Below are 26,710 nucleotides of genomic sequence, written 5' to 3'. Positions count from 1 at the left end.
TGCAATAAAGTGCTAGGAGGCTGAAAATGAATGCCGCAGCGAGTTGCGAAATCATCTAATTTTTTTTTTCAAATTTACAGATAATATGATATCGTCCATTTACTCAAACAGTGGCTTAACTCAAAAAATGTGTTTTCTGAGTTAGCATTTTCTATTTTTTCTACGACTTCTACTGTATCTTGTGTAAAATTTGCATGCTTATATCTAATTCAACACAAAAGTTTTTTGAGTTTATGAAGCACTAAAACAATTCGAATCATGCTTGATCTTGCACAGAAATTTAGCACATCTTTTAAGTTAAGAAGTTAAATTTCAGTCGCCAACTTAAAACGCGTTTTTCTCGAAACTGTATTTTTTGAGATGTGTCACTCTTTGAGTAAATGAGCGATATAAATATTGTCAATGGCAACAACAGACAGGTTTTGAATGCCACAGTCTTCGATCAAATATTCCTCCTAATCAGTTTGACTGAATTCGATCAAATTTTGTGTGTACGGTCTGTAGGGCTGAGAATAGGTACTAAGCTTTTTTGTACAGCTAAGTGAAGGGACCGTGGTACAACCTCCACAACGATATTTAAATAAACACGAAATCCTAGGTATTGTTCAAGGTATTGTTTTTATTTTGTTTTGTGGTAATTGCGCGGCCTTGATTCTTGTATCAGAAGTACAATATCGCTATCAGCCGCTATCGCTATTTTAGGTACTAAGTTTTTTTATACAGCTAAGCGAAGGGACCGTGGTACAACCCCCACAACCATATATAAATAAATGCAAAATCCTACATATTGTTGAACGTTTTGTTTTTATTTTGTTTTGTGGTAATTGCGGCCTCTCAATGGTTGTATCAGAAGTACAATATCGCCCTATCACCCTATTTTTATACCCTCAGTATTTAGGCTATAGAGGCTATACACACATTGATGCGACCAAAATTGTTATTTATCGAAATAATGGTTTTAGAACCCAAGCATCTTTGGATGAACTCCGTTTCAAAAAATTTGAAGTTGATTTAGCCAATCCGTCCGTCTGCCTCTCGAACTCTCGAACCGATCAACCGATTTGGTTCAAATTTTTGGGTATCGTAATATGTTGTTCAAACTTAATTCAAGTTCGAAGCTAGGCCATATCGGTCCAATCCTTCCGGTACTTCCCAAACAAAGTTCAAAAATGTTCCCTAATGTGGTGCGCACTATAACTCTCGAAGGGAGTTACCGAATTGGTCATAACTTTGTATAGAGTTTGATTACTAACTAAATAGGTATCGGAAGTACAGTACAACAGCTCATCTCGGATCGTTTAAAAATGTTTGCAACAAGTTCTTCTTGCGAGCCCTGTTACGACGGCGCACTTTTTTCGGGAGCAGTTTTATACTACCTGAGCTAAAGCTCCAAAAAAAGCCTGCCCGCCCCAACTAAACCAAATTGGTTTCTCCTTTGGAGGCTTATAACTCTCCAAAGGCGAAACCAATTTGGTCGTTGTGCATCGTATTATTTCTTAAAGACTCGGATGTCCGAATATAACCTACATTCGACCACTCTCTCGGGTAACTCCCACACAAAATTTTGAAAGGGTTCAGTTTTAGGATTCCTCTGGGATCGTTTTTTTAATTTGTGGCAACATTTGTGTATGCGGCCCTAATTACGACGGTATAATTTTTTTCGGGGCAAGTCCATATTTCCTGAAAAAATATCCCAAAAACTCAAAAACCTCCTATACACGTCAGAAGTAATATGCTTATTTCTCTTCTTTATGTCCGAGGTTGAGGGTATATCTCTGTCAGCACAGCTGACTGATACTTTCTAACTTGTTTTTAAATACAGTTAGACAACAAAATGAATTGTTCGTTTATGGCAACAAATTATTTAAAAACTATACGGGTTATTGTGCAAATCTCCTGCTACTGGCTCTCAAAATAATATTCCGTCAAAATACGCAAACTTTATTTGCGATTTATAATAAATACGGTCAAAAATAAGAATTACCTACTATATGGGGTTGACAATAAATGAATTGCAAAAATTACCGAATTTACGCTTTCTTGGAGAATTACAAAATTAGTGTTTCTCAATAAGTTGTTTATTCACATTGGAAATTTATTGGAGCTTTAATGAGCTTAGTTAACCCAAAATTAAGGCTCGGCATGTGCCACTCTAAGGGTACTGATTCCCTATTTTAGCAAATCCTGATCCTTCATTGAAGGATCTTTTTCGAGTTTTTATCCTAAAATGGACCCAAAAACATTATAAGGGTTGATATCAGGATTTTGGGCCGAAATATTTATTAGTTTATTTTTATACCCTATACCACAATGTGGAAAAGGGTATTATAAGTTTGTTTTGGTAAAAATTCATGTAACACCGCGAAATATTCGTCGGAGACCCCCAATGTGGTATACCAATCTTCATATCTCGACGAGATAAAGCGATTTTGAGATGTGTGTCTGTCCGTCAGTCCGTCCGTCCGTCCGTCTGTCCATTATAAATTGTAAACACGCTCCAGGCCGCAATTATGGACCGATCGTCACGAAATTTTGTATGGAGGTCGGGTTCAGATCAGAATAGATCCCTATTCTTATTGGCGATGATCGTGAAATATTTAGCGGCTGAAATGGACCAAAAACATAATATTTATCCAATTTTCTAGCGGCTCTGTAGGTCTCAATAATAGTCCGATCAACGCGGGGTAATTTTAAATAAGGTAAGAGTATATCACAAAGGAGAAGCTTGCAATTTGAGATGGCGATCGGATAATATTTAGAGGGTTAAATGGACCAAAACTTTTGTGTAAAAATTGTGAAAATTTTTAATATACAGCTTATATCTTAATTCCTGGAAGTGACATTCCGGACAAGTGAGATATACTTGAAAGTGGAACGTTTGACCTTTCAATTGATGCCAATTATGTTGGTGTGCATGATCAGATAACAGAGTTACAGCCTAATATATTCCGTTATTTGTTTGTAGTGTAATAATAAACTCGCTAGAAGTCGCAATTATACATCAATAGTCACGAAATTTTGCACCGCGTAAGAGTATAGGTCGAAAAAGATGCCTACAATTTTGAATGATGATCTGATATTCTTTAGCGGTTGAAATGGACCATTACTTTTGTATAAAAAATTTATTTTTGGTCGATATTTTAATTCCTTGAGGACATATATATTTCGCAAAGTAGCCTACATATGGAAAAAAAACTACTGACCATTCCTCTGATGAAAATTGCAATAAAGTGTTTGCTACATAACGGGCCTACTGCCTAATATATAATGGGTTCCGTGTAGAGAACCACATTTTTATCCCATACTACATATTATCTCGCCAAAAGTTTATGTAACACCACGAAATATTCGTCCCTTATTTGGTATGCCGAAATTCATATCTCGACGAGATAAAGCGATTTAGCGATGTGTGTCAGTCCATTAAAATTTGTAAACAAGCTTAAGGCCGCAATTATAGACCGATTGTAACGAATTTTTTTAAGGTGGTTGGGTTAGGGCCAGAGTAGAAAATATTAGTTTTTGGTGATGATCGTGAAATGTTCAGGGGATGAAATGAACCAAAAACAAAATTTTAACCAATTTTGTAGCGGCTCTGTAGGTCAAAATAATAACCCGCAAAATTTTAAATAAATTTTGAGTTTATGAACCAAGGTGAATATCAGATAATACTTAGCGGGTTAAATGGACTGAAACTTTTGTGTGAAATTGGTAAACATTTCAATAACGTAGCGGTTAAACAACGGAAGTAGTAGTACTACGTAAGTGGGTTTCATTACATTTTACGTGAACTAAATTTTCCTTTCCTGCTGCAAAAATGTCTTTGTCATGCTAGGTAACTTTTTGGTTTTGGTCATAAGTATTATACATTACATCTCTGATATTTGATAATTAAATTTTCACAATCATTGAAAAGAAGTTCCATGGAGAGCGATTGTCCAGGGATAGTGGTATAGGGTATCCCATGGTCGGCTCCGTCCGACTATAGACTTTTCTTACTTGTTTTATATTATATCAGTAATTTACACAAATAAGATTAATATGTCATGATCTGGCCTTTGGAATGTTGATAATTGAACTTGTTTGAGCTTTCTGGATCCCTTCTACTGACTTTCAGAATAATGCCTATTAAATATTTCCTAATGATGTCAGTGGGGATGTCTTCCCAATCATTATTATGTCCGGGAACCCGATTTTGCATATTTTTTGCTTGGTAAAGAATATACTACCCAAAAATTCGGTATTCTAGCTTTTCCATTAGGGGTTTAATTTCCATATTTGATGGCATTTACTGGATTTGGCGCACTTTTTGAGATTTATTATCATAGCAGAGGGTAATATCTATCCATTTAGTAAAAATGAAGGCATTCCAATACTATTGAGAGAGGGTCTATTTTATTCCTAACTTTCCAGAGGTATTTTAATGTTTTCAAAGCTAAAATCGGACTGTTTTGCATTGGTGCATTATCCTACAATACATATTGAGTCAAATATTCATTATTTGCATACTTGTCTGTGGCCAATTCGTCATTGTTCATTGTTATTATGGTCTCAAGCGCAGTTTACCTGTATGAAGACCCTCCATGACGACTTTTTTATGATTGCAGTTTATCACATTTAATACCGTTAGTCCATTATTAGCCGCAAAAGTCATAAATATGCATGACGACTACAAAAATTTGCAAAAAAAAAACCATTAGTTTTATAGTACTACTTTCCCCTTTGTAATACATTTATTGTCACCTAAAAGTAGTAGGTAATTCTTATTTTAGTCCGTACACGAAGAAATATGTTTGGATCCAAACAAATATTTGTTTGGGAGCGGCTGCAAACAAATATATGTTTGGATCCAAACATAATTCGTTTGTGTCCAATCAAATATATGTCTGCAACATTTTGTAACATATCTCAATTTTATTTGTTTGGGTAACAACATATTTTTTTATGGATGGAGGGAGGATTTCTGTCAAGGAAAGTAACAACAGGGCTCTCGCGGCTGCGGAATGCTGTTTTTTAATAAAGAGCTGTGTGTATGGTGTAATAGGAGACGCAGAAGCTTTGGTGCTGTGTTTCGTGCTTTGTTGTTGTTAACCAACGTAGCAAGCGAAGAGGAAAAGAAAAAAATGATATTATGTTGTTCTTTTTTCTTCAGTTTTCTAAATACAATCGTTGAGTAAAGACGGTAAAGTGAGTGAATAAATCAATGTTTTGTGTTTTCCTAAAGAAATTGTGCTTTTTAGTAAATTAAATGCCCAATACATTTTATAATTGGATTTTTTTTTTTGAATCAAATAGGTGAATGTAAATACTTTATTGGACAAGGAAGAAATTGCATTTAATATTGGTAATTACATCAATACATTTTTCATATACATACATATGTATATTTGAAATATGGATGTACCTATTTATTACATTATATAATCATTTGATTCCAGATGCCGATTTCCCGCTGATGATTTCAACTTTGAGGAAAGTGTGTTTTATTTCACAACTAAGGAGAAGCGTTCAACGATGTTTCTATATGGTAAATTTCAAGTCTCCTTTACAATTCCATCGAAAAAAATTAAAAATGTTTTTTGCTAGCACATTCACGATTTTTGGTACATGGGTTAAGAAAAAAATCGTGGTTTCAAATCTGTAAAATCTATAAAGAAAAAATATTTAAAAATTCCCTTTGTGTTGTAATACAAAAATGTATGTAATACCAAAATGTAAATCGGTAACTGCATTTAATATCTATCCGTAGACGCCTAAATATTTGCTAAATTTATTTTCATTTTCGCGGAAAATCAAAAAATAATGAAGGAGTAAATTTTATTTATTCTAACTCAGAGCCCATAAAAATCTCTAAAAAATAAATTAAAAATACGTACAGAATCTAGACAATGTCCAGAAAAATGTGAGACAAACATTTTATAGATTGGGTTTTTAAATTGCATATTGCAGCAACAACAAAAGACAAAAGTTTATTGTTGGACCATTATTTCAAAAAAATATTTTTTGGTTTAATACGAAAAATTTGAGAACATTTCTTGGGAGTTATTCTACTATTTCGCTAAATTTCCATACAAAACATGAAGTATTTTGCTAAACCTTCTTCAAGGAAAATAGTGTATCATCGTGAAAGTATATTTGTTTTGTGTGATAAGCAATAGAATTAAGAAGTACAGAGTAATATTGAAATAACAACCAATGAAAAAACACAAAAGTTAAAAAGCGTGTAATTCGCGAATTCTTTAAAATCAGTTGAGGCGCATGCACTTTTCGGATACAGCGAGTGCATCTCTATCAATATGTATGATTTTATCCATGTTTCATTTAGCCGTCAAAGTGTACCGTCAATTGCATCTTGCCATTCAAAAAACCTACAAGTGGGTAAAAATATTTCGATGTGCATATGCTTGTAAGGCGCATCCGATTTCAATGACCGCCTATTAAAAATACGTCAATATAACAAATGTTAAACACATTCGTCAAGAACCGCGGATGTGCCACCACATTCTATTTTGGGTTAAATTCGAATATTACTAACGAATCTTTATAATTTATTTATAATATTATAATCGCGTATAAAGGATTCCATTTATGTATAAATTTTCAAAGAAAATCGCGGTTCAATGCGCGGAATTGCCAACATATATTTTTGCAGATTTTCACATTTTCAAGGTATCTATATCCGCCGATTTAGTGGATGGATTCGGACGCGGAAAGACTCATTAGATCCGGTGCGTAGAAAAACTAAAATCACGCGGGGTTCAAAGGTACTTGTGTCACAGTCGCAATTTTTAAAACCAAAACATAGGTTTTTTAAGAAAATTTACGCACCAAATTTTCGACTTTGGACTCCTATTACTAGGAAGCTGTACAGAGCACACTCATGAGATATATGTACATCAAACGACGTGAAATCATGAGTTCTACAATCGCATAAATTGTTTATGTCATTATCTGTTTGCGCCCTCTAATTATAACAAAAATTCAAAAAACGCCGAAATCAAAACTTAGAATTTTCAGCATCAATTTTTGTGTGATGAAGTGTTTATACCGAAAAACCATACATTAGAACCATGTTACCCAAGGGGTATTCTTTATTTCTTTCCTTGAATGTGGCGTGGTTTGGCCAGAAATCAAGGAAGAACACAAAAAAACTTGTTTACTTCAACACATTTTTACCTATTTTCTTGCCACCAACACAGCTTCCACGTAAATTATTTGTTATGATCTATTTTATCAGATCGTGACTAAAACACTTCAATCAACTAAAATATATTCATATTGTATAAAATATATTTACAGTTCGCGATTTATTAAATGGTAAACCTCAACTTCAACGATTGCAAAACTTTTTTGAATACATATTACCATATATGTTTTTTCTTTTTAAAAGTGTGACTTTTTATAAATTATTTCATTCAGTTTTTTTTTATTTAAAGTCTGTTATGTATTTCTTTGGAATTTTTTATGTACCTATGTTTGTGTCTTTTGTTTGGTATTTGTATGCATTTCAATAAACCAACACCATTTATAAATGTGTGTAGACATATCCAGTGAGCGCTTACTGAGAGCAAGTGAGTATACATTTCAATGTGTTTTACATTGAAATTTACGCTCCCTTGCTCTCAGTAAGCGCCCACTGGTGCATGTGTTTGTTTTGTTGCGTTTGGGTTTGTATTTGTTTGCACCCAAACAAATATTTGTTTGCACACAAACATATAATTTGTTTGCACCCAAGCATATAATTTGTTTGCACCCAAGCATATAATTTGTTTGCACCCAAACATATAATTTGTTTGCACCCAAATACATAATTTGTTTGCACAAAACACATATTTGTTTGCAGGGCCCAAATACATGTTATGTTTGCCTCAAAATAAGTTTGGGACATATATTAGGGGGGTCTTTTTTCCTCCGTGTATTTGTTATAATTTGCAAATAAATTTTGTATATTTTGGCGGAATAATGTTTTGAGGACCAATAACAAGAGATTTGCAAAAAAACGTATAGTTTTTACATAATTTGTTGCCATAAACGAACAATTATTATGAAATGTTTTGCAATTTTAGCCTTTGCAATACATTTTTTGTCTAACTGTATATGGTATAAACCAAATTTCTTTTGCATTTCCATTTGAAAAAAATTTAATTTTTTTTCGAGCACATTTAAGATTTTTTGTATAGAGATTAAGAAAAAATTTTGATTTCAAATCCGTTCGCGTTCACAAAATTGGCCGATGCGAGCAAAATTATAACGGTTTTTATTCTGCGTGAAAGAAAAAATATTTCAAAATGTCTTTTTTATTTTTTTGAGAAAATTTATGCATTAATCGCTAACAGTACACCGTATTTATTCGCAGATGTTTAAATATTTACTAAATTTATTTTACATTTTCGCGAAAAATCAATAAAATCATAATAAAAAAATCTTGAAGTAAATCCAAATTATCCTGGCCCAGAGTCCTTACAAACCTCTAAAAAATAAATTAAAAATATCAACAGAATCTAGACGGTTGCGCATAAAAAGTGTATGCACTTTGTGCAAATTATAAGCGTTATACAATTTTTTGCACACTAAACTGTAGACGATGCTACATCGCAGCCGCCAAAGCAAATCTTGGTAAATGTATACAAATGAAAAGAAAACCATTCGTTGTATCGCGAAATTGCATTTTGAGGATTTCGCGATTTACACGCATTTCAAAATGAACATTAGCCGATACAGTTTTATTTCAAGATTATACCCCATTTAAGGAACCCAATATTTATTTGAACATTCTCCATATCTTCCGCTAGATTTTAGCCTGTATTCGAGAAGCGATTAGAATAAAAATTTGGATTTTTTGCGTGAAATTTGACTAAAACAGAAGAATAAATCTGACCTATTTTTCCTAAATTAAGTTTCAGTGTTTTATTTATAAATGCACCTAAAACTAGAAAATAATTTGTCGCTTAGCCTCAATAAGTATATTCATTCTCATGATGGAATCTCTCAAATAAAACGCTTGCCGTTTAATTTTGCCCCCATTCATGAGAGGCTAAGCGACAAATTATTTTCTAGTTTTAAGTGCACTTATAAACAAAACACTGAAACTTAATTATTTAAATTATTTATTTTTAACTTTTTAGTAAATAAATTTTTTTGACCACTGAGAACAAAATTATAGTCAATTTAGGCCGAAAATGTAGACAAAAACATTAAAATGCCTGAAATCGTGTGGTACCGTTATATAAAGGCTATACCAAAACCTGGACTTATGTCCATAATTTTTGGTGGGGAAGTTTCTGTTACATTGAGAACTCTAAATTCCAAGCTACAGACAATTCTGCCTCAAAATGAAGATAAAATCCTTAAAACACTTGAAATCGGTGGTACCGCTATATCGGGGGCTATACCAAAACCTGAACCTATGTCAACAATTTTTAGTGGAGAAGTTTCTGTACCATTGGGGACCCCAAATGCCAAGTTACAGCCAATTCTGCCTAAAAATGAACGTTAAAACACTTGAAATCGGGTCATACCGCTATATGGGGGCTATACCAAAACCTGGACCTATATCCACAATTTTTGGTGGGGAAGTTTTAGTACCATTGAGAATCCCAAATTCCAAATTATAGCCTATTCGAGTTAAAAATGAAGATAAAATCCTTAAAACACTTGAAATCGGTTGGTACCGCTATATGGGGGCTATACCAAAACCTGTATCTATGTCCATCATTTTTAGTAAGGAAATTTCTGTACCAATGGGGGGCCCCATTGCCATGTTACAGCCAATTCGGCCTAAAAATGAAGATAAAATCCTCATAATACTTGAAATCGGGTGGTAACGCTATATGGGGGCTGTACCAAAACCTGGATTTATGTTCACAATTTTTGGTGGGGAAATGTCTGTATCATTGGGAATCCCAAATGCCAAATGATACCTAATTCGGGCTCAAAATGAAGATAAAATCCTCAAAATACCTGAAATCGGGTGGTACCGCTATATGGGGGCCATAGGAAAAAATGGACCCATGTTGGATTTTGTTTCATCCTCAAAATACCTGAAATCGGGTGGTACCGCTATATGGGGGCTATAGTAAAAAATGGGTCCATATTCATGTATTGTCATCCAAATCAGAGAAGTGTGCAAAGTTTCAGTTCGATTGGTCAACTGCAACTGCGTTAAAAATGAGTTACTAGATTTAAACTAAATCGGGTGGTACCTCTATATGGGGGCTATAGGAAAAATGGACCCATATTGGATTTGGTTTCATATTTATGTATTGTCATCCAAATCTGAAAAGTGTGCAAAGTTTCATTTCGATTGGTCAACTGCAACTGTGTGGAAAATGAGTTACCAGTTTGAAAAGCAAGTTAAATAAAACACCATTAAAACACTATAAAAATGGTAAAAATAGACCAATATTGGTTTTTGATTGATTTCATATTCATGTATTGTCATCCAAATCTGAAAAGTGTGCAAAGTTTTAGTCCGATTGGTCAAGTGCAACTGTGTCAAAATTGAGTTACCAGATTTGAAATGCAATTTAAATAAAACACCGTTAAAGCACTATAAAAATGGATCAATATTGGTTTTGATTCCATATTCATGTATTGTCATCTAAATCTGAAAAGTGTGCAAAGTTTCGGTTCGATTGGTCAACTGCAACTGTGTTAAAAATACATAACAATACATAATAAATAAAACACTGTAACAATATTTTCTCTTACACAAATTTTATAAATTTCCTCAATATTTACTTTTGTTTTTGCTATAATATGCAAACCGCTAAACAAATTTGTTTAGTTTTGGTTTCATTTGAATCTTCGCGATGTTTCAATTATGTGCATATTTTTAAGATGCATAAACAGCCTGAATTTTATTAAAACAAATTGCAAGCCACCTTAATTTTCCGCGAAAATTTACGACTTTCTCACTAAAGTTATTGGACGTCAGTAAACATACAGTATGTAGGAAGCCATAAATTAACAATGTTTCTCAATATAACGAATAGCGTTTTTATAAGATTTTTTCTAATAATCAGAATTGAAACGTCCATAACTATTGCGCGCAATAACCAAAATTAATATCTCGAACAGATTTGAGAAGGGGAATTTTTTCTTAATCCATGTACAAAAAATCGTTCATGTCTCTTCAAAAAATGTTTTGATTTTTCTCATTTACACTTTCATACGGGCAAAATGTGCCTGATCGAAATAATGGTTTTAGACCACAAGTATGTTTGGATGAAATCCGTTTCAAACAATTTGGAGTTGATTTAGTCATGTCCGTCTGTCTGTCTGGCTGGAGCGCACGATAACTCCCGAACGGATTAACTGATTTGGTCCAAAATTTGGCTTTCGTAATATTTCGTCCAAACTTAGTTTAAGTTCGAAGATGTGTTATATAGGTTCACTCTTTCCGGTACCTCCCCCCCAAATTTCGAAAATGTTCGCAATATTTGGGCGCACGTTCAGGACCTCCTCGCGAATCGCTTTGATTTTAGTTGTAACAATATGTATTCACTGCCCCACATACGACGGTACAAGTTTCATCAGGTGTAAGTCCATACTTCCTGAGGCACCGTGTGTAGTGGTTGGAGCGCAAGATAACTCTCGAACGGATCAGCCGATTTGACTTTCGAAATAGTTTGTTTAAACTTAGTTTAAGTTCAAACATAGTTCCGATCCACTCCTTCAGGTACCTATCCCACAAAAGTTCAAGAAAATTCGGAAAAATTGTGAGCACAATAACTCTTGAAGGAAGTGACCGATTTGGTATCGGATCAGTAGACATCGGATTTTTGCATGTTTTTTATTTCTTATCCGATTGGACTCAAATTTTGGATCTAGGCGTTTTAAAGGCAAATTTTTCGATATTTGGGGTCATATCAAAAATATGCAAAAAATATGCTAAAAAATATGCAAACTATGCAAAAAATATACAGAATATGCAAAAAATATGCAAACAGTTTTTGGGCGAAAATCGTCATAAAAGTCTAAAAATTTACAATTAAAGTTGGAAAAAATCACCAAAAAAACTTTAAAGTGTCTATTGGCGATTTTTTAGCAGATTATTATGTTATTGATATCTATTACGATAGTGTGGTGTAGGGTATATGGTATTGTAATACTACTTTTTATTGTTAAACTATGCAAAAATATAAAATTTGATAAAATATCAATCATTTTATGTAAATTTAATATTTTCTTTGTCTTAATTTGTAGCTTTAGGCTGGTTTTAACTCAAAGGGAAGAAATCGATGTCGGTTTTTTTAGGCGGGGGGTGCCGCCTAAACTGTTTACTTAGATTAGATTTTAGATAGATTTAAGATTAAGATTGCCAATTGAGTACAATTGGAATAATTTAACATGTGCTACTGGGGCCTCGAAGTTATGAAAATCTCGTCTCTCTCGGCGACCCATATCTGTGGAACGGTTAAAGCTATTTGCCCGTATTATGCATTAAATTAAAGGCCATTTTATGTTCAAAAACAAAGTGCGTAAGTATTACTGAATTCGAGATAGAGAGCCAGTGTCCCGATTAACGTGACTACGTTCGCCTTAGGGCGAAAATGGAGGCTATCTGGGTACAGCCGACTACTTGGAGAACGCATTATTGTAGTTGTTCGTCCTTTGTAATTAATTGGTTGTAATCTGTGGTGAGCTCGACTCGGAGTTAATGTGACCTTTTTAAGGAATTTCGAACAGTTGTTCTTTTGCAAGTTTGGGTAGAATATTTCCGGAGAAGTTTCCATTTTCGCTTTGTTAAGATTTTTGTCGCCATTTGACTCTTTACGGCGTTTTGCACTGCCGGATCAAACAATGCCAAGCCAACAAGTTCAGGACTAATATACCACAGGTGATTTATCATTTTGTTATTTCCTTTTTCTGACACATGTTTGTCTATGTTTTCGTATTTCAATAGATTTTCAATGAGGTCTAGGTCTTGTTTTGATGCTAAACGCTTTGTAGAATCTGAAGAACCATCTGTCCCGAAAATAATCAAGCGCGGCTTCAACAAGAACTCCTAATCATGAAATTGTCATTGCTGCTGGACCCCTGTAAAGTGTCCTATAGGAACGTTAGTCGTATCATTTTATCTACAGTAGAAACTCTCGGAGAGGACCCCAACAAATATAAGATCTTTAGAAGCTTTATCTGTTTATTCCGGAGAATAAACAATGAAAAATACTTGCAACAACTTCAAGGAAGGGTTAAACAGAGCAGAAAGAACGGGTTGCTGTTCTGGTATCATCTGGTATAGGGTAAAGAACAACTCCTTGGCGTTTCTGAAACTGAGAGTGGCTCAGGGGAGAAACAAGACTTAGCAGTGTACGAATGCCTCGAATAATGGGGTCTTACCAGCTTGAGCAGATGTTAGGTCGAGAGCTTTTGTACCTGCGTACAGACTTATTAGAAGTATTGTTGAGAGGGATTTTTGACTGCAAGTTTGGCAGCACATCCGGATATCAACCAAACATATTCACGCGATTTCTGTAAGAATAGGCGAGAATGTTTTAAAACTACTTCCCAGCTGACTTCCCAAGAACAAATGTCCGTAGAAGCACTTTGTGTTTTCATCTTTCGAGCCTGGTTTAACACCCCCAGAGAGTTTTTTAACTTTGTTTATTTATTTTGTATCAAACGACAATAACTGAGTGTTATAAATGAGAGTGTGAGTTATTTATTTTACAAAACGTATAATGAACAAGATAATTTTTATATAGATATAATATAGGATAGATTGGGTAAACATATTCAGTAGGTTGAAAAGGATTAGAGACAATAGATTGAGTTTAATACAAAAAATAGTGTCCTGAACTTGTTGGCCTGGCATTGTTTGATCTGATAGTTCAAACCTTCGTAAAGAGCCAAATGCGGCATAAATTTTAACAAAGCAAGCAGAATAAGATGGAAAAAAAAACAAACTAACAAAAGAACAACTGCCGAAATTCCTAGAAAAAGTCTACCAGACGTAATTACAAGGGATACTTACTTGCTGTTTAAGAGACTAAGCATTAACTCCGAATTTCTTGAAAAAGATCCTGCAACTTGGCCACAGAACATCAATTACCAGGAGGGGTAAAGGATGGTGAACAACTTGAAAGTTGTGAACGACATAGCAGAGCAATGAGTCGAGTTCATCACCATCTTTACCCAGATGACTCCAAAACTAAATTATGTCAGTTCCTTAAATAAATTTAAATATGAACAACATGTAAAAGACATTTGTTTTCATTCCCAAAAATTGATAATATGGGTAGAAATAAAAAAAAATAATTAAAACAAAACAATGGTTTCTTTATAAATGCACTTAAAACTAGAAAATAATTTTTAATGATGGATTCTCTCAAATAAAACGCTTGCCGTTTAATATTGCCACAATTTTTAATTCATATGCAAGCGTTTTATTTGAGAGATTTCATCATTAAAAATTATTTTCTAGTTTTAAGTGCATTTATAAATAAAACACTTTAATTTTGTTTTTCAAAATAGTCAGGCTTAATCCCATAGTCGTTGTTTTAATATTTTATTAAAACAACTTCAATTTATTAGTGGTAAAAAATTGGCGATGTTTACCAAGGGATATGGCAGGGAATACTATAGTTTCAGATCTCGCCACAGATCTTAATCAGTTCCCTTGTTTCTTGTTTTTCAACAAGAAACTTTTTATACCCAAGTGTCAATTGCTAGCTCAAATAGATACATACGTACGCAAAGAAACACTCTGATCGAGAATTTCTTTGGCACTACCTAAACTCTAGCAACTTCACTTGCAAACAAAACCAAATCTTTCCCACTGGTTTGGTTTTAAAATATACATATCAGGAAAAATGTCTAAAATCTTTCTTTTCCATTTCAAAAAAATCAAAAAAAAATGTGATGCTAAATCTATGATTTTTGGTACATAGACTAAGAAAAAATCGTCATTCCAAATCTGTGTTCGTTACCAATTTTGATCGTTGCGCGCAAAAGATATGACCGTTTTAATTATGCTAATTAGAATTCTAATTCTAAAAAATCGCGGCTTAATATAATAAGCTCTTATATCCTATTATCGTTAACTAAATTCGCACCCTTTGCGCTGATGCAAAAAAATATTCGAAAAGTTTCAATGGATTCGCGAAAAATTAAATTTGTTAAATAATTTCACGTATTTACAAACATATTTTTGAAACAATAGCGCTTATACTTACAAAAAAAAATATATAAAAAAAATTATAGCAGCATCCAGACATTGTGAGGAATAAAATGAAACCTAAGTCGTGAAGTTTGGATTAATGTTATTTGCAAAAATACAAAGAAAATATGACGAAAAAAATAAAAATTATGTTATTCTAACTTTATTTTTTTATGGTTTTATAGGAAAGGTTGAAGAAAAAATGTGTGAGTTCTTCGTAATTTTCGTCCAAATTTCACGCAATAATGAAGATATTCCGTTACAACAAAATTTTCGCTTATAGTTTTCCTATTGGCGAACATTATATTAAATCACAAGGAATTCCAATTGTGGCATAACATTAAAATAATGTCATATTGAATATTACAACATTTGAAACGAATATAAACCGCGTAATAGTGAAAATGACATAATGCGCATCCGATTTTCCAAGACAGCGAATCCATCCCTTTTATTTGGTGTACAGTTTGGCGGCCACGATGTAGCGTCTGTTGCATATAAGGCAAATGTGTTCTTCTTTGACACGGCGGTGCCGATGATTTTCGGCAATTTACACACACACGATATTATAAGGGCGCAAAATACAGTTAGATGGTCATAATTTTCACGAAGTTCATTTACATTGTATGCGCATCCGATTTTTTGCAAATTTTCGAAATTTGAGGGGTATCATATCCGCCGATCTAGTGGACGGATTTGGACGCGTCATGGCTTATTAGATTCAGAACGTAAAAAAACAATTTAATGGCAGTTGCAAATTTTGAATCAAAAAAACAGGTTTTTTATAAAAATTTACGCACAAAAATTTCGACTTTAAGCTGAGATTGTTGTGAACATTTGAAGGCTACACGCCCGAGTTATACATCAAAAAATGCGTAATCGCGAGTACAACAATCTCATAATCAGTTTTTAAAAGAGTACAGTTGCGCGTCCCGATTAGAGCAAAAATTCAAAAAACCCAATTTTTCAGTCTTCAAAATGTCAACATCCGTTTGAGATCGATGCACTGGTTATATTAAAAAATCATGCATTAGAAACTTCATCTCTGAAGTGTATTGTTTAACTTCTTCTTTGAACATTATACTCTACATTGTATTGTAAAGCCACTAATTGAAAATTGACTTAAAAAAACTCGTTTCCTTAAACGATTTTTTCCTATTTTTTACATTAATATGACCACAGCTTCCGCTCAAATTATAATTTTAAGAAATCCATCGGTGAATCGTGCTAAAACAGTTTATTTTACCTAAATGCGTTCAAAAGTTATGGTTATACCCCATACCCCTCAGTTTCAACATAAGTAAATTTTCTACAAAAAGGCCGATATAACCATATTTTTATATCCACACTGTGGTAAGGGGTCTCAATAGCATAATAATCTGCTAAAAAAGCAACGTTAAACGGCCAACAATCTTAATTTAGGACACTTTGTAGTTTTTTGATGATTTTTTCCAACTTTAATTGTCAATTTTACGACTTTTATGACGATTTTCGGCCAAAACAGTTTGCATATTTTGCATATTTTTTGCATATTTTGCATATTTTTGGCATATTTTGTGCATATGCAAAATATGCAAATATGCAAAAAAATACAAAATATGACCCTGTCATTGAATTTAGATTTCTTTGAAACGAACTTTGGTCCAATCAGAATCTTCGTATCTTTATTATTAAAAAAATATGCAAAATCTGATGTCTATAGATCAGGTTCAAATATGGACTGTATTTGTCCACTCTTTCGTGTACCTCCCACACAAAATTTCGGATAAGTTCACTTTAAGACCTGCTCTCGAATCACTTTCATTTTTTGAAACTACCTCAATTACGACGGTAAATTTTTTTAGGAGCAAGTCCATACTTCTTTAGAATACAGCCCCAAAGGTTAAAAACCTATGACACCATATGTAGTTGCTGGAGAGCACGATAACTCTCGAATCAATCGATTTGGTCCAAAATTTGGCCTTCGTCATATTTTGTCCAAACTAATGGGCGCGATATATATCGGAAAGATATAACTCCCAAAATAAGATCCACTTCCATAATGTACTAAGTCGGTCCATTCCCTTAAGTACCTATTCCGCAACACTTTTGAACTCTAGTCCTAATCCAAATTTTTGTCGAGATGTTTAAAGGTCCAAAAAGGGCCACAAAATTGTAAAAAGACCCTAAATAAATTTGATCTGCCCGTAGATAAAAGTTTCAACTCATATAGGCTGAAGGTATATCTCTCTCGGTAAATCCGACTGATACTCTTTTACTTGTTTATTTTGTAATTTAATTTATTAATTCTAACCGCTATAAGCATTCATTTCAATAAGTAGAACAGCGCGATCCAGTCCACATTTTGGAATACAGTACGATCCCGATAATTTGAAATGTCACGGCGCCGACACCCAAAAGTGTAAAGAGGACCAAAACGACGCAAAACTTTGTTCAAACGTTGATTCTGTTTTCCGCTGATTTGTAATAGAAATAATGCCTAATTTATGAACGTGATACAGCTGTCCATCTTGAAAATTGTCAGCATGTATATTTCATGAATGAGACAGCTGTTGATCGAGCTACAAATCCATCCAAAACTACGCTTACAGTAAAATTATTTATTCGCGCTGACGCTTTTGCAAGGACATTACTATTTCGAAAGTCCCACACTAGTTTACAAGGGCTCAAACAACAACAACTGGATGCTCCATAAGCAAGGTACACGTGTTGAAACATGTACCGGTTTATACATAACAAACACATAAGGGCGACTGTTTGCAGTTAACCCAAGGCAGGGCTTATCCTAGGCTGTAAAGGTCAATAGTAAATTTCCCTTTAACTTCAAATTCAAACCCGATTGAAATTTTAAAACATTTGAAAAACAACACCTTATCCCTTTTACCATCAATTATTAGCTCACAAATCCAACCGCAAATGAAAAGTTGTCTGTAGAAACCGTTATAGCCCCAACTCCTTTACCCTTCCAAATTGTGTGTTTGCAGTAATTAACGGCCAACCAAAATAAGGTGATGTTGTCAACGCAATCAACAGATGTTGTTACTTGCCAAAATAATCACCGCCATCATATATCTAGTAGTTACACATATTCAATTCCGAATGGAATACTTCGGCTGAAGACTGCTGCATTGTGCCATTAGTATTCCTTGCAGATGTTGGGCGTCTTGTGTAACCTCAGTTGACTAAAAATGATAACAACTTGTTTATTGTGAAAATACAATCATGAAATGTCCTCAGACAATGCAACGTTAGCAGAACGAAAGGTATCGACTCCAACTAACCTTCCCAGGATGCCTTGCAAAAATCTTTAGATGGAAAGTACACAAAATACACAAACTGACTTACAATCATGCCAACCATACCCGACACCACCTCAATGGCAACAAATGAAAGCCATATGTAGCAAAGGAAATAAGCTGTAAAGAACTACCAAACATATTTTACACCTCAGTATCAGCAAAACAATTCTATGGAATACTGTTAATAGTCGTATGGAAACAAAGGATATTTCACACACATACATACAGTAGTAGCTATCTAAATGAAAAGTAACATACATGCATATATTTCGAACCAACAAGTAGGAGTGAAATACTCAAAGGTATAATGAAACTTAAGAGGCACAAATGTGTACATGCATGGAATAGCATTAAAACAGGCCACAAGGAACAAATTCCAAAGCTACTGATTCACAGAACAAATGATCCCAAAAACTTTCAAAGTTGGAATAAGAATACTTGGGCTTGTACCCAAGAGGGTATAAACATACGTTGGTTGTGCTACCATAAACTCTGGGCTTCAGCAGTATCTATGTCTAATTTCTCGCTCTACTTCGCTCAGTGCCACTTAAAATTTTCTGGCAAAACGAAATGCAAGTGAATGCCGTTGCCAAGGATTAGACCATATCCTTATTCTATTCCACCAGATAAACAAAGCACTGTACTTAATAATTGTTTGTATATTAAGGTGGGTAGCTTAAATACTATGTTCTCGGCAAAAAAATGGCAGCCGTTTATCATTACATACGCAAAATTCGGTAGTTACAACTAATCCTGTTAAAAGTTACAAAAGTTCATTGTTCATTTTTTTTGTTTTAAATTTAATTTTCTCTCGATAAAAGTTACCGAAGTTCTACACAGTTTGGAAAGTTGGACTACCATTGACAATAACCATAAGAGATTTTTGATTATCCTTATATAAACCTTGGATATAATATTTATACTCTCGACCATTACTATCCAACCTTATAAAAATTTTAGTTTATATATTTATGTACATATCGCTCATTTACTCAAAAAGTGGCATAACACAAAAATGGGTTTTTTGTGTTAGCAATTTTTATTTTTTCTACGACTTCTACTTTATCTTGTGTCAAATTTTCAAATTGATAGCTCTAAAAATCAACGAGCCTAGGAGTTTAGCATAAATCATCAAAAATTGTATATACAGTTAATATGGTGCATCATATACATGAAATTGGACGAAAAAACCTATGGGAGCTACATATATCCAAATCTGAACCGAATTCAATATAACTTGGCAAATTTATTTCTAGACCAAATTCCTTCACACATCCAAAATTTCGAGACATTATCTGTTACCATTCTATAGATATTTGCATAAAAAATTTAAATTTTTTGGAGGTACCTCCGATTTTGATGCTCTAACTCCGGATCAACGCGGAATTTCAGAAATTTTTATAGCCTATGTCACTTTCAGGCCATCTAGTGATATACTTTGAAAATTTCAGGAAGATCCATAAACTTCAAACAAACAAACGTACAAAAAATTTTCGACTTTATATATAAAGAAGAAGATATGTACCAACAAGTTTATGCAAAGGCAATAGTTGGGGCCCCTGTGCAGAAGCTTCTCATTGATCAAAACTCCGTTTAGGAAAGAACAACGGGTTGATTAAAAATAACGAAATGTCCATCATTTAGTGATAAAAAATTATTTCTGTTGCTACCCTGACTTAAACATCAGATAGATGGCTTAAGACTACCTGCATAGTAACTCAGTAGCTTTTATCGCTTGAAAAGTTAAATTTAGTTGTTTTTTTTTAACAACTATAAAACAAACAAATTAAATTGATGTAAAATAAACAATGAGTAACGTTGCTAAAAAGTTACTGAACAGGCCCCCTGAACCAAAGTATTTAGTGTCGCACTTTCGAAATCAATGTATTTTCATATATGCCTATAAAAAATGCTAAAACTGGTTCAACAATATAGACACAATCTATATTAACTTAAAGATAAAAAACCTTAAAAAAGGCAATTACATTTATGCTCGAATTGAGCACCCGTGGTCAATTCGACAACGAGATTTTGGCAACGGTTTCGACCAAAAATGTGGTCGAATTGAGCACGGATTGTGTCAGATTGACACCATTGTTTGCTTTCGGTATAGCCCTTATAGAAGCTAAAATATTCACTTTGAAAAAAAAACATTGACTTTTTCTCCAAATAAGTTTTTTTTTATGAATACTCACTAACTCTGACGCCCTTGCGTCGTGTGTTGAAAGATATTTTCCATTTTTCACGGACTGATCCCAATCGTCATATCCTCCTATTAAGGAAGCTTTCGGGAAATTTCGAGAAACTCTTGACTGGAAATATTAGGTAAAGTGTGACATGCTTCGGAACTTGTAGGTCCTACATTAAAAACATTAAAAACTATATTTACGACGTATCTTATATTTACAATTTTAATCTGAAAGAATTCCTCCGGCTTTTGATAAGTTGGAACCAGGAGTGCCGGGAATGCTGGCACGTGTCTCATTTCGTTCATTCATCTATTTTGAATGAAAGTGACATAGTTTCATCATCGATTCCGAGCTATTATTATGGTAATATAAATACTGAGATATACACAGCAATATCAATAATTCATACCTCTCTTTTTCCAAGCAAAGAGTTTTTTCCTGCACTTCACACACGGTGCTAGTAGTGGCACTGCTTCCCTTAAATCTTCTTTTTTTAAGTACGGCAAACTTCGAAATATTATTTGTGACGCTAAAAGATTGAAAAAGTTAACACAGTGCAAATTCCACTATCATATTTCGTATACGGCGGAACATTTTATTTTTATTTACTTATTGGTGTTTTACACGATATGTTATTTTACATATGTGTTGTCACTTCGCGTATACATTTTGTATATAAAAAGTGGCCACCCACATGTAAAAAAACATATCGTGTAAAGTACCAATTACCTTTTAAGTATTCATAAAACGACTCCATAAAAGGCATAAATACTCTAATGAATTCCCTAAGCTTATTATCGTCGTCACTGTCTTCTGTAACGTGCGTGCTTGGAAGGCATGTATCGCTGACCATCATAATATCAACATTGATCTCCACTAACTCAGCAATGATATTTTGCTATATGCTGTATAATTTTCTTGAATATATTTCATTTTTAATAAATTTTATTTTGCAACGCGTCCTTTCACTTTCAGCAACACGAAAATAATAATAAAAATGCATCCGAATACATACGATTACGAATTGACCACGAGCCGTGCTCGATTCGAGCACATCGGTGCTCAAGCTGAGCACAGTCGTTGTCAAATATAAAAATTGACCACGTGCCGTGCTCGATTCGAGCACATCGGTGCTCAAGTTGAGCACAGTCGTTATCAGATACTAAAAATTGGCCACGTATCGTTGTCAATTTGTACATGTTTGTGCTCAATTTGGTCAAAAAAATTACCTTGTAACACGCGTGGTAAAATTGAGCACAAACCTGTACAAATACGTGGTAGTTTTCGCAACTTGTTTTTTCCCTCAGTGTAAAGTTACACAAAATTATTTTTTTTTCATTCCTAGTTGTTTGACGAATTTTATCGAATTCATCATATCATCAAAGGCAATTATATTTTATGTACTAAGCGTTTACACAAGAACATTTGTCTTAAAATACAACCCTCATTTACTAATACATACATACATTTGTCGTTGGTCTAATACCCCAGTTGTTCAATAAATTGCAATAGTCTACTTTGACATAGTTATGTAACTAGTTACTCATTGATCCTAGTTACATTACACCCAAAAATGGCACACAAAATAGCCTATGGCCTGATTTTGTCATTGGAAATAGACTTATCTGCCTATCATGTCAATTCACTAGTTACAGGTAATGCGGCATGTAATATATTGACTATTTTATAGACTACCCATGGATAGTGTAATCGATAATGTTTCTTGTAATCTTTTTAAACATTATTTTTTTAGCAAAATAGAAAAAATATTCTGTCGTTTTGTTTATTCATAATTATTCATAATTAATATTGTGATACGTTTATTGTGCAAAAAATGTAAGATGAAAAACAAGAACGTGTTATGAGCTAAATCACAGAAAGGATGAATAATTTAAGAAGAATATTTATAATATATCTGTGGTAAGTATTGATACATATCTCCACACAATTCATTATCGATACATTTTCTTTCAGGAACTTTTGAATGATTTGAAGGACACACAAAAAAATCATTCCAAGGGCCAAATAAGCATAAATCGAGTAGTCACACACAAGTTCCAGTATCAAGAATCAAGATGAACCTATCATATCAAAATGTAAACACGATTATATTGTCCTTTCTAAAATGTTTGCACTCCATGTAATATAATAAAGTGTATCTTGTGCATATATGCCTTTACCCATTTATCTGACTTCAACTTACTGGTAATTTTGACTATCATTTCTGACTACCGAATTGACTGGTTACTGGTAATGAACTGAGGAGACAATTGCCTTTCACACGACGATCGAATCGGGTGGTTACTGGTAATGCAGTAAGGGGACAATAGACCCCTTCCTATGACATCCCGATGTTAAATTCATCAGTCTATAGCATTGCGAGTAGATTGGGTGGTAACTAGGTGTGTTTACCAGTAGCCAGCAAAATTGCTAGTTATTCCCTAGTTACCCAAACAACTGGGACATACATACATACATTTGTTTGTAAAAATATGAGAGATAATTGAAATTGAGCTTTCAATATATGTCAAAATGAATGGAATATAAAAAATTGGACCTATGCACAGTGCGAAATATGAGCACTTTAGTGGAACTTTACTAATAACTTTTAAAGTAAAGGGCGTAGATTCCCAAAATTTTGCAAAAATGTTTCTTATATTAGTGGATAGTGTGGGGCTCAAATTGGGCCACATAGGCCCGCGGTTTCCCTTAGCGTTCATGTAACGGCGGCTGTCGTTTTTACGTTTTACATTCATTTTTGAATCGATTTTGCTGCAAATTGGTATATTGAGTTTTCAGCGGATAGAAAACTTATATACAACATATTTTCAATATAGGTTCGCGTTCTGGTATAGACCCCATTGAACGGTACCGATCGATGGGACATATTTTAAATGTTACAGACGCATTTTCCAACGTATTTGGTTGTATTTTGGCATTTTATGTTCTTCGTAGATAGAAAACCTCTGTGCGAAATATTAACATCGTAGGTACGCGTTTTTGGTATAGCCCCCATATGACGGGTTCCCTCATATTAGGTATTTTAAATGTTGAAGACAAAAATTGCAACAGATTTTGATGCAAATGTAAATTTTAAGATGTTAGCGAATAAAAATCCTCCCCAAATAAAAGCTGTCAACATAGATCCACTTCTGGGTGAAGCCTCACAACCCTGCACATCCATTAAGGAGTAAAATGTCAATAATTTTTTGTTTTCATTTGTATCTATAAAGTTTATTGGACTATTTAGCAGGTCTGTACCATTAATTTTATTAATAATGTCTCTCAGATCAAGTTCAGGTTGGATGCATTACAATTTTTAACGTATATTAGTATTTGCACCACAGCATTCAAAAATGTTGCACTATATATAAATCACCAACATTTACAGGTCAAAACTATAAAAAATTGCGAGAGGATTCTTAATTTAACAGAAATCATTATTTGTTAAAATTCGTGAGTCCATTTCTTCAAAACACAGTCAACAACGGCGTTCATCGCCGCGTTTACCTTCCACTTTGGAAAATGCAATTAAATGAAATTTCCGAAGTCATTTTAAAAAACTTGAATTTCTCCGAAGACCGCACGATACCGCAGCTGTTTTATGGCTTTGCGAACAGAGGAGACCCCAATCTTATAGATCATATATATCTTAAAATGTACGGGACTCACTTTTGAAATATCCACGGAAAATAAAAAAATAATTTTGAAAACTTCAAAAAAGCACTTCTTTCCGATTAAAATTGCACGAAAACAATAAGAGTTTTTGCATTTGTTTAAAGAGTACAATATTATAATTGTTTTGTAAAATATTAAGAAAAATAAATCATGGCATACTGACTTACCATTTGTCCGCCCCACGCTATTTTTTTAATGAATCCAAATTATATTTCTTAGAAAAAAGTGCAACTTTAAGTGCATTTTTAAGTCGTTTCGCGCAGTAAATCGCCAAACTGAGTATGGGTCATTTGCAGTGGAGTACTTAGCTAACGAATTCAATTAAAATTTAATTAATTTTATGTACTTTCAAAATTCCTTAAAGTTCCACTAAACTTCCCATATTTCGCACTGTGCTATGTTGGAAAGCTCCGCAAGGAGGTTCTCTACCTAATAAATTTGAATAACTTGTCATGATGGATGGTGAATAAAGGCAATGTCGATAATTTAAAATGCAAGGAAAGGTCAACATGTCCAGTGATTCCGCTGCATTCCATCAAAATGTTGTATAACAGGTTCTGAAGTAGGCAGGTCTTCGGGATTATGAGATATGAGGACCAAATCTTTGGATTGTTTAGTCCCGGTTCACACTAGCGTGAATTTCATGCAATAAGGCGTTCTTAGATTGAATTCCCCACTACTGCATTTTCATGATTTTACTCTACTATGTCCCGGTCCACACTAGAGTAATTTCAATGAAAATTTGACATGAAATTTTGCATTTTTTTGGAAAAGCATATAATTTCAATATTCATGTGAAACAATCAGAAAGTTTTATTTCCGATCTAGAAACACATAATTTTATGAAATTGTTTAATTAAATTCACGCTAGTGTGGACCGGGACTTTGTGCACTTTTAAAATGACAAAACTTGTAAATTTATATGCATTTTGAACTTTTGTGGAATTATTTCCGAAAGAGTAGAAAAGAAAATTTTATGAAAATATTTGAGATTTATCGAGAACACCAGCCAGCACACAGACATGGAATATCTTATGACATATGTAGAAGACATGTTGGTCTTCATATTGATGATCAGTAGTATTTCATATAGCACACAACAATGTATTTCATGGTAGTCAAATAGGTCCTCTCATAAAAGATAAAATGAGAAGACCAGGAGGTCTTCTAGCAGAATACTTGTAGAATTCTAGCAGAAGGTTTGTAGGTATTCTATAAAAATATAAGTTAACACACGTGAAAGCAGTGTATGAGTGTTAAATAGCTAGCCTTTCACAGTAGAGGCCAGCTCCGGTATCTTCTTCCATCTTTGAACCGTCTGTATAGAATACCAAACCCTAGGAGGGTTACTTCGGTACCAGTCATATTTGCTTGTGATAACAACATCCACAACTTCAAAAAACTCATATATAAACGCTAAATTCCTTACTTAGGATACATCCATGCCCATAGGTACTGTTGCGACAAAGATTTTGTTCATGCAGCCTTAGAGCACTGCGTGCTACCTGACATTAAATGTTGAGTCCCGAAAGCCGGAGGTCCAGCATTGCATTCAGAACTGCTGTGGCTACTCTTTGTACAATGACGAATTCTAACGTAGACAAGACAAGGGACCCATCTATATTACCACAGTGTTATACATCCTGTGTATAATCGATGGGTTGTTTTCTGAAATCTTAGGTAAATTTTTGTAGTTTGTTGTTTCTGCAAATTTTGAAAGAAAAAAGAAAAAATTATATAAAAATATACCTTGAGTTAAAGATGAAGTTTTGTTGACTTTATGTGCTGACAATTTTAATGTATTTGACAATAGCTAGAACTTTGTCTCAGAGAGAAATTCTAAACGGTTCTAAACGGTTGGCCACGATGGAATTTATTTACCCAGTTTTACACAGTGCTATAGGATGGAGCTTCATCGCCATACAAATTTTTAATTTCATCGATGCACTCTTGTCATGATAATCCACGTCAAAAGTTGTGAACAATGATAGCACGAAATGTTTTAAGAGCTAAACCCAGTTTAGGACAACTTTATTTTCAGGTCACTGTAAGCAACGCAACAGACAGTCGTACGTCAATCCGTACACGCAGAAAAATTTATGTTAGAAATATGTTTGGATCCAAACAAATATATGTTTGGGACCGGATGCAAACAAATATATGTTTGCAACATTTTGTAACATATCTCAATTTGATATGTTTGGGTAAAACATATTTTTTATGTTAGAACATTTTTTTGATGGGTGGAGAGAGGATGTTTGTCAACGAGAGTAATACCAGTGCTCTCGCGGCTGTGGAATGCTGTTTTATAATAAAGAGTTGTATGTATTGTATAATAGAAGACGTAAAAGCGAAGAAGGGGGTGGCATGTATGCGTCAAACTC

The 26,710-nt window shown here is 33.9% G+C and overlaps 1 protein-coding gene across 1 annotated transcript in view; it reads right to left on the bottom strand.

The window, feature by feature from the left end:
• The window catches only part of LOC141388752 (uncharacterized), a 99,968-nt gene extending 74,000 nt beyond the window's left edge, over positions 1-25,968 (bottom strand). Inside the window, exons 1-3 of the mRNA XM_073958987.1 lie at positions 25,954-25,968; positions 21,664-21,810; positions 18,269-18,342 (exon numbers count right to left, since the gene is read on the bottom strand). Of these exons, the coding sequence (XP_073815088.1) occupies positions 18,269-18,342; positions 21,664-21,810; positions 25,954-25,968 (236 nt within the window). The remainder of the gene's footprint in view (positions 1-18,268; positions 18,343-21,663; positions 21,811-25,953) is intronic.
• Positions 25,969-26,710: the final 742 nt, after the last annotated feature.

Source organism: Musca autumnalis, unplaced genomic scaffold (assembly GCF_047663935.1).
Source record: "Musca autumnalis isolate F117 unplaced genomic scaffold, ASM4766393v1 scaffold_1, whole genome shotgun sequence".
In the NCBI taxonomy this organism is placed as follows: Eukaryota; Metazoa; Arthropoda; class Insecta; order Diptera; family Muscidae; genus Musca; species Musca autumnalis.
Note: the sequence above shows the minus strand (reverse complement) of the source record. Positions and strands in the feature narration are given on the sequence as shown.